The 16,717-nt window shown below is 40.5% G+C and overlaps 1 protein-coding gene across 1 annotated transcript in view; it reads right to left on the bottom strand.

Moving 5' to 3' along the window:
• Positions 1 to 16,717, bottom strand: part of PTPRG (protein tyrosine phosphatase receptor type G) — a 408,111-nt gene that overhangs the window by 16,682 nt on the left and 374,712 nt on the right. Inside the window, exons 15-16 of the mRNA XM_068408918.1 lie at positions 11,104 to 11,195; positions 964 to 1,060 (exon numbers count right to left, since the gene is read on the bottom strand). Of these exons, the coding sequence (XP_068265019.1) occupies positions 964 to 1,060; positions 11,104 to 11,195 (189 nt within the window). The remainder of the gene's footprint in view (positions 1 to 963; positions 1,061 to 11,103; positions 11,196 to 16,717) is intronic.

The following is a 16,717-nucleotide window of genomic DNA, read 5'->3' as shown; positions in this document are numbered from 1 at the left end:
GAGAGGTTCCTCCAGGGGCAATGTGGAGGTCTGGAGTGCCTGCTCCAATTCCCCTCCAATGGTATTTCTCACTCTGTGCCTAGAGGGACCAGATATCTGCGTCTAAAATCAGAGTTGGGACAACCGTAATGAATCCCCTTGCCCAAGGCCACACAGCAAGTCTTTTACAGGTCTGGGAATTGGTCTTCAGCACCTTGATTACTTCTGAGAATCTGTTAGAGACATGCATTTCCCTCCTATGCCATCAAAAACATTCAAGATTTATTGCAGTGTTTATGAACATTGTGAACTTTTTATCAGCAGCTCTCCATCTTCATTCCTAAACCACTGTGACTGCTGCATCTGCCATTCATTCCACATCAGAGAACAATATGGAAAAAGTTACCGCATTTCCATCCCAGACCTGCAATAATCTGCATTCTAGAGCAGAGTCCAGATTTGCACTTCTCTGAGGAATACAGGCAAAGCTTGCACTGTGCTACAAAGATCACTGTTTGTCCAAGTCATACGCACAGCTGAATCAGTTTGAAATACAGCAGATACACTCTCTAAGATTTAGCACCTTTGGGATCATGAGGGAATCCCAGGAATCATCAATAAAACTCTCTGCTTCACCAGGCACTTCCCTTAGGCCAGTTTTCAGACATTAGCAGGCAGAAGAGCTCTGATCATCCATTTATCCCAGTTATTCCTCCACAAAATTTCATACCAAACTGATACTTCTAAAACTACACTCGGACCATCAAACTGCAAAATATTTTAAAACAAAAGCTGGAGTGAAAACCTGACCCCAGAGAAGTCAAAACTGCCTTTAGTACGGAAATGATCTCCCAGCCACATTTTCACATGTTTATTAATTACTGTGCAATAATCTAACTGGAAGCCACTTGCCTTTTCCAGTCATACACAGACACAGTGTGAGAGGAGAGTGCCTTTTCGGGTTGATTCATTGTGCTTACTTACAGGCTAGGATGTTGATGTATCTGTTCTTGTGCTTGTTGTCGGGGTGGTTGGAATGCTCTGCAGTGATGTTCATGTCGGCTGTACAGCGCTGCACTTCCTAGGCATAAAAATTATTCGAATGTAAAATGTGTCAGTCCAAAGAATTTAAGCTTTATCTCCTTTTGCAACAGCTTACAGAAACCATGTTTCAAACAGCGCTATCTTAATTGCTGGATTGAACACAAAGTCCTTCAGTATTGTTCTGTATGACACAGTCTGCTTAAACCGAGCCGTGTTAGCTGCTCCCTGGTGCGTGGTTATGCTCCTCGCCACAGACTTGGAGATGGATGCACTCTGGGCACCCCGAGGGCCGACTGTCCGCTCTGACCAGCAGCCCATCCGTCTTCTGGACTGCATCTCCTGTGATGCCTCACTCTGTCCCTCTTGGGAAGGGAAGGCAGAGTCCCTCAAAGGCAAGAGTGGCCAGTGCAGTGTAAGAAACTAAGCACAAAACCCACTTCAACAGAAGCCGTTGACCACTGGACAACTTCCCTGCTTATAACCTCTCAGAACAGGGTTTCTGACATTTAAGTTTGGCACTGACCTTTTGCTGGTTCTCTGCAGAGAGGTGCCTTTTATAAAATATACATAAAATAGATCTCTGAAGATAACAGCGAGTGCTTTAAATACCACTGTTTGGACACTGATTAACAGCCCACGATACAGTGAGAAAGAGAAAAGGTTGTATCCATGTATATATACATTTACAAAGCAGAAAGAGGCCAGGCTTGCCAAGGTGTTCATGAAGCTAGAGATGCAGATTTCTGTCTAGTTGAGGCTGTAGGTTAGATACCTAATTCCCATTGATCTTTTTAGTTCCTAACCTACCCCTTACTTAAACTGTCCAGCAACAGAATACAGAGCTATTGAAATGGGGCAGTGGAGGGTCTTTTCTCTATTTCCCTTGGCCAGACTGTCCTAGAGAATTACACACTTCAAAGACTGTCTTGCAAAATGAATCACTAAAACACGTGTGATACCACCTCCAAGATATATATTTTTTGGTATCTATTTAACCACAGTCTTCCTGAAAAAGCTAAACCCCTTTTTATCACTAACATAAATATTCTGAGTTTAAAAACACATTTTTGAAAAATATATCAAAGTTTGGAGTTTACAAAGTTGTGGGAGAAACTACATTTATTCAAATCTTTTGCAAGTCCCAGAAATCACACCAAACAGAACTAATTTCCCCCAAGGATATATGGGGAAGTGCCAAATTACTTTGTACTTCAGGCTTTAAAAATAACAGTATAGAACCTGCCTAAGAGGGAAAGTCATTAGGAGCTCACAGCTGCTACAAAGATCACGAGCTAAGTGACAGAGAAAAATTATCAAGAGAAATGCTATACAAACAGCAGATGTAACAGAGTTCAGCATTATGCAGACATTTCACAAAGGACTTGCATAGCAATTTTGATATCTTCCCCAGCATTTACATTTTAAAAGTGCAAAGTATACTAAAACCTTGAACATTTTATAGCTTTTATATCCACATGACACTCCCAAATAACAATTGCTTTTCTCTCTCTCTCTCCCCCACTCTCCATAGGGAGAAACATACTACATTCGAGGAGATGAGCTGAGCAAAGACAAAGAGGAATCAAGCAAAACTCTCAGCTGGCCCTAATAGAATTTTCATAGTTCCATTTCTATCACAGAAATAAAAAAAAACACATTAAAGTGTGAGCTTCCCCTAATTCTGCCTGTCAGCTCCAGTGAGCAAGGGACTTCTGATTACACACAGGGCAGGATCAGTTCACCCTAAGTCATAACTAGAAAAGCAGCATTACTTACATGTTAGGTTGATTTAATGTAATTTTGTTTTACCTTTTTTTTGCATTTAGAAATCATATAACATCACTGCTGTACCATTGCAGGTCACTCCTAAAAAATAACCCCCTGCTTCTGAAAAGCCTCACATCAAACTCTACATCCCTGCATCACTACAAATTTCTTTTTAGAAGTTATTAGCATTGAAACATTTATGCCAAATGCTGTAGAATTTAATACAGATGAATCCAATAAGGTTCTGTGGAGAATACTCTAAAAAGTTATAGAATTTAATAGGGAATTGCCTCCCTGCTACGAAATTTTCTCTGACAGTTTAAATACTACCTAGTAAATGTATCACTTTCTATTAAATTCTATAGGATTTTTCCATAAGGGAACTGTTGGTGAGGTTAATCATTTTAATTAACCTTTTTATGTTGATGCTGACTGTTTTCTCAACTGTACATGTTCCCAGCTGGCCAATATAAAGTTAATAGAAGAGGAAGATTAAGCTAAGAGGGTAAAAACACAGCAATGGAAAAGAAGGTCTGATGCTGTGAGAGCTGATCATCTGAAAATGGCTTTTCTTAACACATAACATTCTAAATGATTTTTAATACCCTGGAAAGCTCCTATAATGGTGGATTCCTTTGTCTGCACACTGCAAAGCACAGCAAAAGGAGACTGTTCAAGAAAAGCTCCCTTTGCCAATGTACCTCAACTCTTTTTGTCTTTTTGAAAATCAATGTAGAACAATAAAAGGCCATTTTGACTTCACCATTCCCCAGTCCAGGACACAACCAGTGCTTTGGGATGCTGAGGTTGTACAACGAGAAGGAGACTGAGGACATCCTCCAGCTCCACACTGGCCACTGACAATGTTTGACCGTGCTGCAGGGACGGATCAGGCTGAGAGCAGACGGTGGTTATCCACGCTCTCTTACCCTCCTAGGCTCACCTCTCCAAATTCTAACAGCAAATTACTAAACCACAGGCTCACCCCACCAGACAGTAAGGCATAAGTTAACATTCCTTTGTTATTAAAGTCAAAGTGGTTGTCTTTCATCAATGCACAAAATGCTGCAAGAAGACAAGACTAGTTGCAGCCTGTTATCTATGCCTCTGTTCAGAGTATTATTTACCCTTTGGCAGAAGAGGACAGCCCGGTGTTAATAAATATCACCCTGGAGAAAGTTCCAAAAAGTCACCATCCTAATTATGCCATTTTACCACACTGATGTATATTACATATTCACTTTCCCAGCATTTTCTATTGCTTATGCAATGAACACCCTGGGATTTCTAAATCTTACTGGCTACCAAGTCTTTCATTTGCATTTAAAACATCACCATAATTATATTATTATTATAACTTAATTTTGCAGGCAGGCCACCAGGTCACGTCTGATCCCAGGTTGCTCATTGCAGCCTAAACAAACTCTTCTCCAATTAGCACAAAACCGCTACTGGCACCTTGGAGTAGGACAGATAGCATCCATATCACCACATCCATAATTTATCCACGAAGTTTTCAGCTCTAGAGTCTTTTCTTTGGCTTTCCTTGATCCTGCTTAGTCTCTTCCACCGATTTTAACAGCAGCTGGCCAGCACACTGCTGCTCTTCATGTTTAACTTTGCAGAACACATTACTGTCCAAAGACGAATGGATACAGGCTCTTATTCTGTCCTTTCAACTTATCATTGACAACCCGGGAAACCAAAGTACATGGTTTCAATTGACCGTTAGTTACTGTAAAAAGTGTTCTAGTCTGTGCTATTATGGCTAATTTACCTTTTAATTATATTGTCCATGCTAATGCTAATTGGAATTTGATACACCCAGGTTTAACGACCCATTTTCATTGCCTTTCTGGAACAAGTTACAGATTAGTTTCTTATAAACTTCAAAGAATTTCCATTTAAGTGTGAAATCAAACTGCTCCAGCGTCTTGCTGGCAATACAAGGTTCTGAGCAAGAATCTTTGCAACAGTGACTGAGCAGGAACTCGGTCTCTTGATTTGGCCTTATGCAGTGCTGCTGTTGTTTCCCATTACTTCAGTCTGATGTCCTAGCAGGGGCTGAACTGTGAAAGCCTATGAATAGCAATGAGGAGGACTCATGAACAAAGAAAGGATCCTAATCTGAAGGACTAAATTAGGTACGATCCATAGCTATGTTTTGATATTATTGTGATATTTTTCAGCATGAAAGCAGCTAGTTCATCCACCCTTAAGATATTTTTTTATCTTTTATTTCAATTCCAAATTACAGAATTCTGTGGTAGTGCTCTTGCTGTTTGTTTTATCACAGCAAACATGAAGATGGCAAACCAACAGAGACAGCAGATAGAATTTGAAGATATCCCACAGGAATAGCGTAGATTTTTGCAATAATTTAGCACTAGTATAAACTCTCCGATGGCACTCAAGAGAGAGGTGAGCTGGGGACAGCCCAGAAAGAAGGGGGAAATAAACAAACCAAACGGACTAAACACAGGAATAGCAGTGGAGGAATCATGAATAGATAGCTAAAAATTCATGTAAATGAAAGAGAGAGGAGAGGATGGTGGAGGACTGTTTCCTTGCAGTATCCTGCCCTTCACTAGGCAGGGAGGTGTCACAGTCTGAAACCTTGCACTGCCTGTGCAGGGCTATGGCTCCTCCGAGTGGGACTTCCAGGCAGAAACTTTGGGTATGGCTGCTGTACTACAGTTAGTAACAGAAAGCCCAGATATCTGAACTTCTTTTGCTTCTCTTCAGCTTCATCTCTTAATTCACAATGCCAGTTTCTTAGCGTAGGTCAAGCAGTGCGATAAGAATTGAGAACTCCAGGAAGACCCTCCTCTGAAGCAATCTCTCCTCCAGCTTCACAGTGCTGCTTCCCTTTGCTTTCAGTACAGCAACACACAGGCTGAGAATACCTCTAATTATGGCAATTTCGGGCCAGGGTTATAAAACATTTCCCAGTGCAGTAATGTCTGCTAGCAGCATGCTTTTGAAATGGCATCTTTCTACTGCCAAATTCCTTGGTGTAGATGCATGTGTCTGGTGTAAACTGTGTCTAATCTATAAAGGATGCCAGTATAACCACACAGTGTCTCAGGAAATGCGTGAAGTGCAGCGTTATCTGTCTTCAATGCAGCCCTTCACCAGAGAATAACATTCTGAGGTCACCGGTTAAAAAGAGCTAGTGACCCCTGTCCCAAGCAGAAGCAACCATGAGAATAACGTTAGCAAATCCCTGCCACATCGCTGAGGATATAGATTTATGTTATTTTCTTACATTTCAGGACAGTTAGAAGAAGGTGCCACTGGAGTATAAAAATATTTTCAATTTATGTGATGAGGGAGCTAGACAGCCTGCCTCCAAGTTCAGCGAGCCTGTTCAGACTCCAAATTGGCAATGAATCATTACACTCACACGGCCACAGGCAGGAGAGGTCTGCGGAGATTGCATTCACCCACTCTAATCGCTCCCGCAACAGCACTGACCAACCCACTCCAGAATTAGGGAGGAGGGAAATAAAATTGTCTGATCTCAGAAATCCAAATACTGCATTATACTATAAAAATTCACAGTTAGCTTTGGGGATGGAGGGTGATTTCTGGGCTTAGTGTTCCTTTCTTAGAGCAAAAGGACACGACTACTCAAAAAACTTAGGTGTTATTCCAGTAACTGGCCAGGGGGAGGGAGTGAAAAGCTTTGCCATGGGAGGTGGCACTTCGCACTCTTTTTGATACAAGAATTTGGAGGGCACATGCCCTATACAGTCAGGCAGACTATCAGGGGAATAGAAGATGACAAATGTGGCATCAGTTTTTAAAATAAGATCCAGAAGGGATTTCAGGTACTACAGCCCACTAAATCTCACTTCTCTGTGGGGTTAACTGCTGGACACTAATAAATAGCAGATCTAGTGAATGCCTCTAACACACTGTGGAGAGGTCCCTGAAGAAGTCCATAGGTAAGAACAGTCTGAAAGAATAGCATATTTGGATTTCCAAAATGTTTGTGAAAAGGACTCTCAGAAAACATTACTTTAAAAACTGATCTGTCTTGGAGCAAAGTGAAAACTCGCCTTGTATACTAACAGCTTAAAGGTGGGACTCACCACCCAGGAATTGCCAGTGTTCAGATTTCACCAGTGAGACCTTATGGGGACCTAATCTATTCATAAATGGACTGCAGAGGAGACAAAGTGTGTTTATGATACAAAATGATTCAGGATAATTAGAACAAAAGCTGTTTGTGAAGGGAAGCAGAACAATCTCGCAATACTGAGTGGCTGAGTGATAAAATGGCAAATGAAATCCAATGTTGATAAATGCAAAGTGAGGTACTTGGGAAAAACAACCCTAACTATACATACATACTGACAGGTTCCCAATTTGCTAATGCCATTCAGTGACGAGACCTTGGGGTCACAGCTGATAGTTTTCTGGAGGTGTCAGCTGAGTGCTCAGTAGTTGTTAAAAAACAAATAGTATGTTAGGAAGGAGGAAAGTAATAGAAAACCAAACAGAAAACATCACTGTGCTCCTGCAGAACTCTGCAGTAAACCCACTCATTAAATACTGTGCACAGTTTTGGCCTTCCTGTCTCAAAAAGGATATGGTAAAGGAAGAAGGAAAGGTACGGAGGGAACAAGTCATCATGAGTCTGGAATGGCGTCCTCAAACAAACAAATTAAATAGTAGACATCTTCAGATTTGAAAACAGATGATTAAGGGGGAATATGAGTGAGGCACACAGAATCATGTGAGGCATTTAAGTGAACAAGGGTGTACTTTGTAACATAAAAACTAGGAGGCACCAAGAGAAGTTATTAGGCATAAGTTAAAAGCCAAATGAAGTCTGTTCTTGTGGAACAAATTGTAGAATTCATTGCCAGGGGATGCTTTGGACACCAAAAGTCTAAAAGGGTTCAAGAGGCAATTAGAAATTTATGGAAGAAATGTCTACTAAAGACTGTTAAACATAATGAAGCCAAGAAAATCTCTGGCTAGACAAGGAGTAGATATAATCTCTGGCTCAGGAAGCCTCTCAGTCTCTCTTCAATCTTGCCACCAAACCCTGCCCCAGTGCTGCACTGTAAAATTGTGGTACCTCACCCTGTACGCCATAGCAAGAGGGTGCTAGAGCTGCCCAAGAGCAAGACAAAAAACCTCCTTGAACTTTTTTCAGTATTTGGTTGAACAAATTCCAAGGTAGAATACAAAGAGTTAGATCAGAGACCAGCACTGGCGATGCAGGATTGTGGACTTTATTTTAAAAAGCTATTTGTTGTTCAGTATTAAATTGGGCCTTATATTTCTAGTTTATATCAAAAATTGAAAATTCATAGGACTCAAAGGAAATCTTAACAATTCTGTATATACAAGAAAGTCCAGCTCTCACCAGACAATAAAGCTGGCTACTTGCACTATGACTACCCAAAGGGAATAAGGATTCATTTTGGATGTACTTTCCAAGGGAAGATTTGTGAGTTCAAAGCCCTTTTTCCCTCTGCACATAAAATGCTTCCTAAGCACATTCACAAAATATTTAGCTGTAATTACAGCTAATTTTAAGAGAAGGAGAGAGTATTCACACAATTTACTTTCAAAGAAATCTTCTTCATGTAAAAACCAACTCAATATAACCCACAAAATGCTGCCAAAAATACAGAAAGAGACTTACACCAAAAAGTAGCAACAAACAAATGGAGAATGTTTACCTTCTACATCGGGCAGAGTATGTGTGTACCTAGCCTAGTCTTTCCTTCCACAGGTTCCACCATAAAACCTCCTGCCACAGAAACTTCTGAAGAGATTTTTTTGATCCTTTTCTCATTTAAAAAAATCCCTCGTGCTGGTTATCTTTGGGGAAAATTTATTTATTCTATAGTATTGATCACTTTTTTCCAGCTTCTCCTTGCCATCCTCTTCTCTCTTCTTTTTAGATGTAAAAAGCAGATTTTTTTGTAAAAAGCCCATATGACTGCAGAACCTAATACCTCTTTTCAGAAGTTCCCCAGGCATGAAGGCATGATATGGCTGTGGTACTTTCCACCCAGGACTTGCAGCCCTGTAACACTGGATTTTCTGTTTCAGCTGGAATCCTACTGTTTGTCCACAAAACATTAGCGAAGTCTTCACTGTAGCTGGCAGATGCAATTCCAGCACATACACCATGGCTGGATCTGACCAGCCGTGAGAAGTTACACCACCAGCCACTTCCAATAGCTACTGCATAACTATAACCTCAGGCTCCTCTATCCCTCAGCCACTATCAAAACTGGGATTCTGATCTCTGAGTCAGTTTAAGCACTTGAGAAACATTTTACCTACAGGCTCTGTGAAAAATCTTGAGTTTCACTCTTCTGTCCCATTACTGTGAACCATAAGGAAGAAAATCAGGCCCACGAGGCGTCAGCAGGGCAGAACATAAGCAATGAAAGGGAGCTGGGTGGTTTATCCCAGACAGTGATCATCTTGTTCCTACTCATTCTCCTTACTCTAGGAGGAGATTGCATTTACTCTTTAGGAAGCCAAGACCTCAGCTATGGAGAAATACATCTGGAGTAGTTATACTGACTTCAAAGCAGATGCTCCAAATTTTAAGCCAGCACGGAGAATAGCATTTGGCGTGTGCAGTGCAGTCGGCGGAGTTTAACTTCCCTTCAGAGGGGACCCCGCGCCCCCCAGAACAGGACTAATTAGCCAAAGCCGTCTCTCCGACTGGCTGCCACGGCATGGCACTCGCAGCAGGGAGCTCCAGGAGGAAGGGAAAAATAGGGCTGTTAGAACAGTTTTTTTTCTTTGCTAAAACACAGGCGGAAGGTGTCCAACATTTGTTAATAGCAGTGATTTTGCGACAGCTGAAGCAAAGCCCGCTTAAAGCCAGACCAAATTTACAGATGTGTTGCTGATTATTTTGAATAATTAAATGGTGTAAAACCCAGCTGTGATGAATAGCACTGGGGTTGCAATTCATAAATAATTGAGAAGAGTGAGTCACATTTGATAATCCTGATCAAATTCTACTCTCTGGAGAATAAATGTTTGTCCTGAATACCATCAACATTGTTAAATGCCTCAATATTCCTGCTCAGCCATCCAGCCAACAGTCAATTGAACTAAATCACTTTAACACCTTACACATTTGCCTTCCTCATGAATACAAAATGTTTCTAACTTACACAATGGTTTTTGGGCATTAGACAAAGCAGCCACTCTTTATAGACAGTAACCAAACAGCAACAATAAATGTTTTAAATGATCCCATTAAAAACAATTCCCGCATACAGTCTTGTCTTTACTGCAGTAAGTGAAGAAGAAGCTGTAGATATTAGGCCACCTATTTTGTAAGCAGAGCTGCCTCTCAGATTCACACGCAGCACACAAACACACCTCCTTTTGCTGGTGGGGAAGCCCATAGCACAGCTCCCTGCAGTTTCCTGGGGCTCCTCCTGCTTCTCAATACTTCCAAAAGCTCAGCTGTGACTGTAATTAGACTGAATGAAAGAAATGCCTAAAAACTAGCCAGACAATACTGACTTCTGCTTATTAGAGCCTAACTCTGCAGCGCGTCCTCATACTGCGTGATGTTTACCATGCTTGCACAGTATGGGCTTGGTAACCCAGAGGTGGAAAACTGCTTTCACTACACTGGAATTACTTCGAATTTATAGCAGATTTATACGTCAGAAACTGTCCTGAACAGGTAAAGATGCAAACTTTAAAAGTCACATTAGGTAAATACTACAACCTAAATCCTGAAGCCTTTCTCCTTGGTTTTACTGGAACAAAATAACCAAAGACTTCAACAGCAATCTTTCCTGGCTGAACAGAGCATGAACAAGGACTCCAGGAACTGACCCATAGTTTGGGTTTTCATAAAAAACCAAATTCTATTACTCTTACTCAGTGAGCACTATTTTACTCCTTTTGGGCTACTCAGGGGGTATGTGACTTCTCAGTGTGACCAAAAGGAGCAAATTCTGGGCCAACAAGAGTAAAATAAGCTGTAGATTATAAGAAAAGACTGGAGTTAAAAACAACTGCTTGTATTGTCATGTTGTTCCGGAGGATGGTTTAATAAAAACCTAGGAGGGTGCCTCCCTTAAAGGCACTAAATCTGTGGTGGTTAGAAAGCATCTGTAAATGTCCAGTCCAACATTGCTCATACCTGGTGACAAATTGGTATTCCACTATTTCTTCTGATACATTTGAGCATTGCATTTACCTGACTTGACAGCATCACACCGATGTCACACAGTCCCTAACTATTAATGCACAATTAACTTTAGGAAATGAACATTTTATTGGGGGATCATTAAATCGTACCTCAAAGTCTTCTGAGAACCCATGCTGGTTGTTAGAATACAGCTCACCAATGTGTTTAACAAACTGCTTGACTGGAATTGCTTCCATATCATCTGTAGAAAGAAAGAGATATTCAGAGTTGCTATTTGTCTCATACATAAAATGTCAGGAGAGAAAGTCTTCGCTCAATATCACTTAGATCTGAGTTCCCAGGGGCAGAGCTAGTTCAATATGCGATAATAAGAAATCCTGATGAATCTAGCCAATTTTGAAGTAAACTCTTCCTCTTATATTTCTAATTCTAAGCACTGCAGTTATGAATACTGAGAGTCTATTCCCCATGATGATAATTTATAAAGTCCAATTGAAGTTCAAGGATGGTTTAGTTCTTGTTCGCAGTTTGAAGGTGGCTGTGGATGGGATGAAGAGGCCTCCTCTCCTTCCTCATTGCAGAAAAAGAAAAGAAGAGACCCAAAATATGAAAGTGCAGTTGACAATTGCCCCCAGTAAGTTTTTACCAGACTGAGCAGAGACACAGGCTTTTCTCCTGGAAGTTATTAACTTTTTCCTTTTTACACAATGATGTAGAATCTAAATGGACTTATCATGAAACTGATTCTGAGCAAAAGAACAGGCAACACAACACCCACACTGATTTGAGTTCTCTCTCATGCCAGGCACTACTCATAACATTGAATATGTATTCCAATGGATCATTTGTTCTTGCTCAGCACAGTGCAAATTCCACCCAATATACCAATAAATCACCCACAGACATTTTCTTAAAAGAAAGAAGTCAAAGACTTGAATTGAATTAAAGACAAACAAGACTGTTTCAAGCACCTGGGACTCTGGGCATATTTTAATAAAGCTGGGGTGTAGGAAGGCTGCCTTCTTTGTCTCTCTTTCTCTTTCTCAAAAAAGGACTAGATGTTGTTATAACCACCACTGCAGTTGGTAGAAACACTGTGCTTGCCAAGATTCATTGGTTAATATTTTCAGTCTGGCATTTAGAAAACGTAAATTGCTATACAACTGTGATTACTTTCAGCATGTGAAATAATCGATTGCCTGACGGCTACTATTGTCCGACTGCATGATTTTATGGCAATACTCTGGTATTTATATATTCCATTTAATATTCTTCTGAAGATCACATCCAGTTTATGTTTACTCCCAGTAATTCAGTGGTGTATTTTTGCTCCCATTTAGCAGCCATATGGTTTGGTGCTACAGCTGCATTATAATCTGGATTCTTTTCCTTTTAAACATCTACATTATGATAGAAAAAATCCAAATATTTCTACAGATACTTAGGAAAATTTAACGATAAATAAATAGATGTGACATTTACTGTATTCAGAGTGAAAGATCTTTGGCAGCTAAAACCTCTAAGCTGTCACATATGCTTTTCTTAGCAAAGGGTATGAAGATCTGTATGTGTAAATGAGGTTCTACTTTGGCAAGAATTTTATAGATCACTGACAATCTGATTTCTTTCTGTCTGATGGCAGTTAATATTGACCTTGTCATTACTTCTCTACTCTATTTTATCAGGTAACGCTCTAAGGTGGCTTTTTGCATCTATTGACATTTTCAGATCTCAGTCAGCTCTCTTCTGTTTTATTTACAAGAGCCAATTGTTAAAGATATGTTTGCAATCTGATCCCCTCCCAGTATAGTATATGCTACTTTAATTAACCACATGCTCATTTACTGAATAATACAGAATTCAAAACATTTGATGAGTGTATGCTCATCTTAGCAAAAAGCGGCAGCATGCAGAAATGCTGGCACTTCAAAATATTGAAGTGATAACATTTATTCTATGTAATATTGAGAACATCATCATCTTATAACAACATTTGTATTAATATTTTTGCAGCCAAGACACTTGAATGGAATAATCTATTGGAACAGCAGTGAACAGCGACAGAGTGTAAAACAATCTTTCCTCTCCTGAAAGTAACCCACACATCTTAGATTTCCTTGAAAATAACTTGTGCTGTGATAGCAATTTCACAGACTCTCCCAAGAAAAGTTCCATAGTTATCATTTGTTTTTTTTTCTTGAGTAGTCTAGCTCAGCTGAGACCAACCGAGATCAAGGATTCACTGCAGCAGACCAGTGTGTCCAATTTAATTTTGCAGAAGGCAGAATTTAATTTTAATTGTGATCTGTGAGCCAAAAAATACATTAGAGATAACGTGCTCTCCGGTCCATTGAATTCCCACCAATTTCAAGGATGGGTCTGCACCAGAGATCCATGGCAAAATACGGTTAGTCTTCTTTTTATCATCATCACTGCATGGTGGCAGTATGTCTGCACCTTTATAGCCACTGCTAATTCACTTCTCTGTTGTTCACTATCCTTTACTGTTTCTCCTCCCTTTTTTCTCTTCTGCATTTTCACTTCCAATTCCCTCCAGAAGCCTTAACCCAATTCAGTTTCTTACCCTGTTTGATACATGGGCAACAATTAAACATTAAATAAATGAAATAAGAAATACTGTTGACATATGAGCTCACCGAGTGAGAAGGAGCTTATGCTGCTGAAGCTGCCCATAAACTCAGGAAAACCATGTCGGAGCAAATGGAATTGTTTCATATCAGGAAGATTAAAATCAGAACCACAAACTTTGGAAACTCAAAAAACCCTTATGATTTCCAGCTCTCAAACTGCTGGGATAATGTCGTCCTACTGACCGTGCAAGATGTGGCAGCTACTGTGCGGAAGCCAGGCAGAGGCCACCCCTCGAGGGACACGCACAGCCTGGAGGGGACAGGCGCCCGCAGCTGGGCAGGACGCGGCTGCTTCCCGGCTGCATGCCCGCCTTGCCCCGTGCTGAGAGCCACAGGAAAGCAGCTGTACATAAGATACAGTCTATTACACTAACCAATGAATCACTAAAGTGTTAAGTAATTTGGGCCTGGATTTTCCTATTCATGACCTCCAACTCCAAACTCCCACCCAGGAACACAAAGTACTTTAGCTGGGGTACATGCATGCTTAGCCACAGGCAGCTTCTCAGACCTCCTGTAAAATACGTACCAATATACTCAGCACTCTTGAATGATATCTGCTCTGACGTTACCTGAAGATAGCTGTGACCTTCTCTAAGAAAACCAACAGGTGTAGCTAGATGCACAGAATATGCTTTTCCTTGCACTATCGTCAGTCCAAAGGCTTTGGTTAAGCCTTCTTTCCATCTTAAGATAAATAGACTTCAATGACCATAATTCTTTCAGTCGATTGAAGAGATTAATGGAATCCTATAATGGCTAATTAGGAGCTCTCACAGTCCTTCTGCACATATACCCTTTTGCACCATATACTTTTTCCCATCCAAAAGCTAGAGCGACATTAGATATTGTCAGCATGACGCTTACATTTTGCAAGACCTACACATTATTCAAAGAGAAGAGGGAAATGTTTTAATAACATACCTTCACCTCTAACATCGCAGATATAATTACAGTTCTGTCTAGCTGGGGCTTAGCCATCTGTTTTATCAGTGTCAATAAAGTGATTCTGGATTTAAGTCACGACAAGAATATGAGCCGAATCTGGCACCACACTAACATACTAACCCTTTGTGTTATGCAGAGAAAGAAGTAATCTTAGATGGACAGGGGCAAAAGTTTCCAGAACTTTCAAATAACTGTATATATTATTATTAATAATATAAATTATAATAAAATTCTTTATAATCAGACACTACTGAAGCTAACAGGTGGGTGGTATGTTTAATCACTATGCTAGATTATTTAACACTTTGGTGGAGTTCCCATCTTCACTTGCTGGTCCAAGACAAGCACCTGAGAGAAGCATCAAAAACACCAACCCAAAGGGGACCACAATGGAGCTCATTTCCTGCCACCAAGGGAGAATGCCAAGAAGAAAGTCATGTTTGTTTAAAAAAATAATTGTAGAGGAAAACCTTCACTTGCACCTCATTTTTTAAGAAATGGCAATTGACAATGCAGAATACTTAATATATTCCTTCAGAAGACAGCCACCTGCAAAAGAAGCCCAAAGTATATGAAAGCAATAAAGTTTGAACAGGGTTACCTTTAAAGTTTGGATAATTAGTAATCCTACCAGGAAGGATTTTCCCCTGTCTCCCACTTAACAAGCTGCCTTTGTAATGTTAAAGCAATAGGGGCCAATTTCAAAAGAAAAATGGGGTATCGTATCAGAGGTGGCATTTCCACATAATAAGATCTCAGATTCATTTTGATTCATTTATAGCTTGAGAGCTCACTGGATAGTTTAGTGGCATTGGATTGGAATAGATGGGTTTGGGTCAGGAATTAATCCAGAAGGTCAAAACTGAAGTGCTTCCTCATATTACCTTTGTCTAGTTTGGAGTTTTGGTGTTTCTGAAGACCAGATGCTTGACACACATGAAGAAGTCTAGTTAAGAAAATGCTCCCATGTCTTTCCTTCTGTTTGTAAATGCTTTCTGTTTCTCAGCTATTATCTTACCCAGTCTTCTAAAACCCATATACTCCAGGTATCTTATGCCTTCACTTTTAATGTGAAAGCTTATTCCATTTGTTAGTCACTGCACTTCAGTCTCTCATTTGCAAAGCCACCTGGATTCATGTGCCATAGCTGTCACGTGGCTTGGCCCATCTGCTCCAACAGCAGCCACTTACTGCACTGCTCAGCAACCCTGTGCCATCCTTTGCATCTCAGAAGCATCTCTATCAATTCTCAGCATGCTCTTCACAGCTGGCTTCAGCCAAAGGACGGGGGGATCCTCCCACTCCCTTCTCCCTGCCTGCGGGGCTGAGCAGTGAACTGAATCAGTCTGCTGACCTGGCTGATGAATATAAGAAAGGATTAATTGATTTGTGGGGAAGGGAAAGAAGGATTAGTTGCAAGTGGGGCAGATGGGTTGATCCTACTTGTTACCATGAAGGATAGTAAAGTGATGGGGAAACTGCCCTTTCTGAAGGCAGCACAAACCTAACCTGGCTTATGACAATCATGAAACCGGTGACATTGTTAGTGACATTAATCCTGGTGAATCCACTTTCAATAGCGTACCCTCACAGTTCTCATTTTCTGCAAAAAAGTTTTCCCAATTGGAAAGAAATATTTAGCAGTAGGCTCATAGTAGAACTGGATTAACTCGCTGAAAAATAACTTATCTGACAAATGATCTCCCATATCCATAGCAAACAAGCACCCTTCTGTTCCCAGCAGCACTCAACCCTGGGATGTCGATTGATCTTCCACCCTCCTATTCTCCACTGCTGGAGAGAACACTGAATGCAATCCCAGTTTTTTTTTAATATTTATTTTATTGTTAACCACATTCAGTGGGGTTAATAGATTTTTATTGTTTACAAAGAGGGATGGAAAAATTCTGCAAGCAATATTTAGGATGCATATTACTTAAAACTGGGTCTAACAGCCATTCCATAAGCTACGTGTCGTATCAGAGTGAAGGCTGCCGAGCTATAGCAAAAGCTTGCTTTCACATGCAGCACTGTAACCAAGTAACCATGTGGAGCGCAATTCCAACAGATTCTTTTCCACAACCAGCAACGGGCACTCGTAGCCCACATTTAAACAGGATCTATGTAGCTGTACCACACAATATGAAAGTGCACACAACACAGT

This window comes from Nyctibius grandis, chromosome 10 (assembly GCF_013368605.1).
Source record: "Nyctibius grandis isolate bNycGra1 chromosome 10, bNycGra1.pri, whole genome shotgun sequence".
In the NCBI taxonomy this organism is placed as follows: domain Eukaryota; kingdom Metazoa; phylum Chordata; class Aves; order Nyctibiiformes; family Nyctibiidae; genus Nyctibius; species Nyctibius grandis.
The sequence above is the reverse complement of the archived record's forward strand: the minus strand, read 5'-3'. Positions and strand labels throughout refer to the sequence as shown.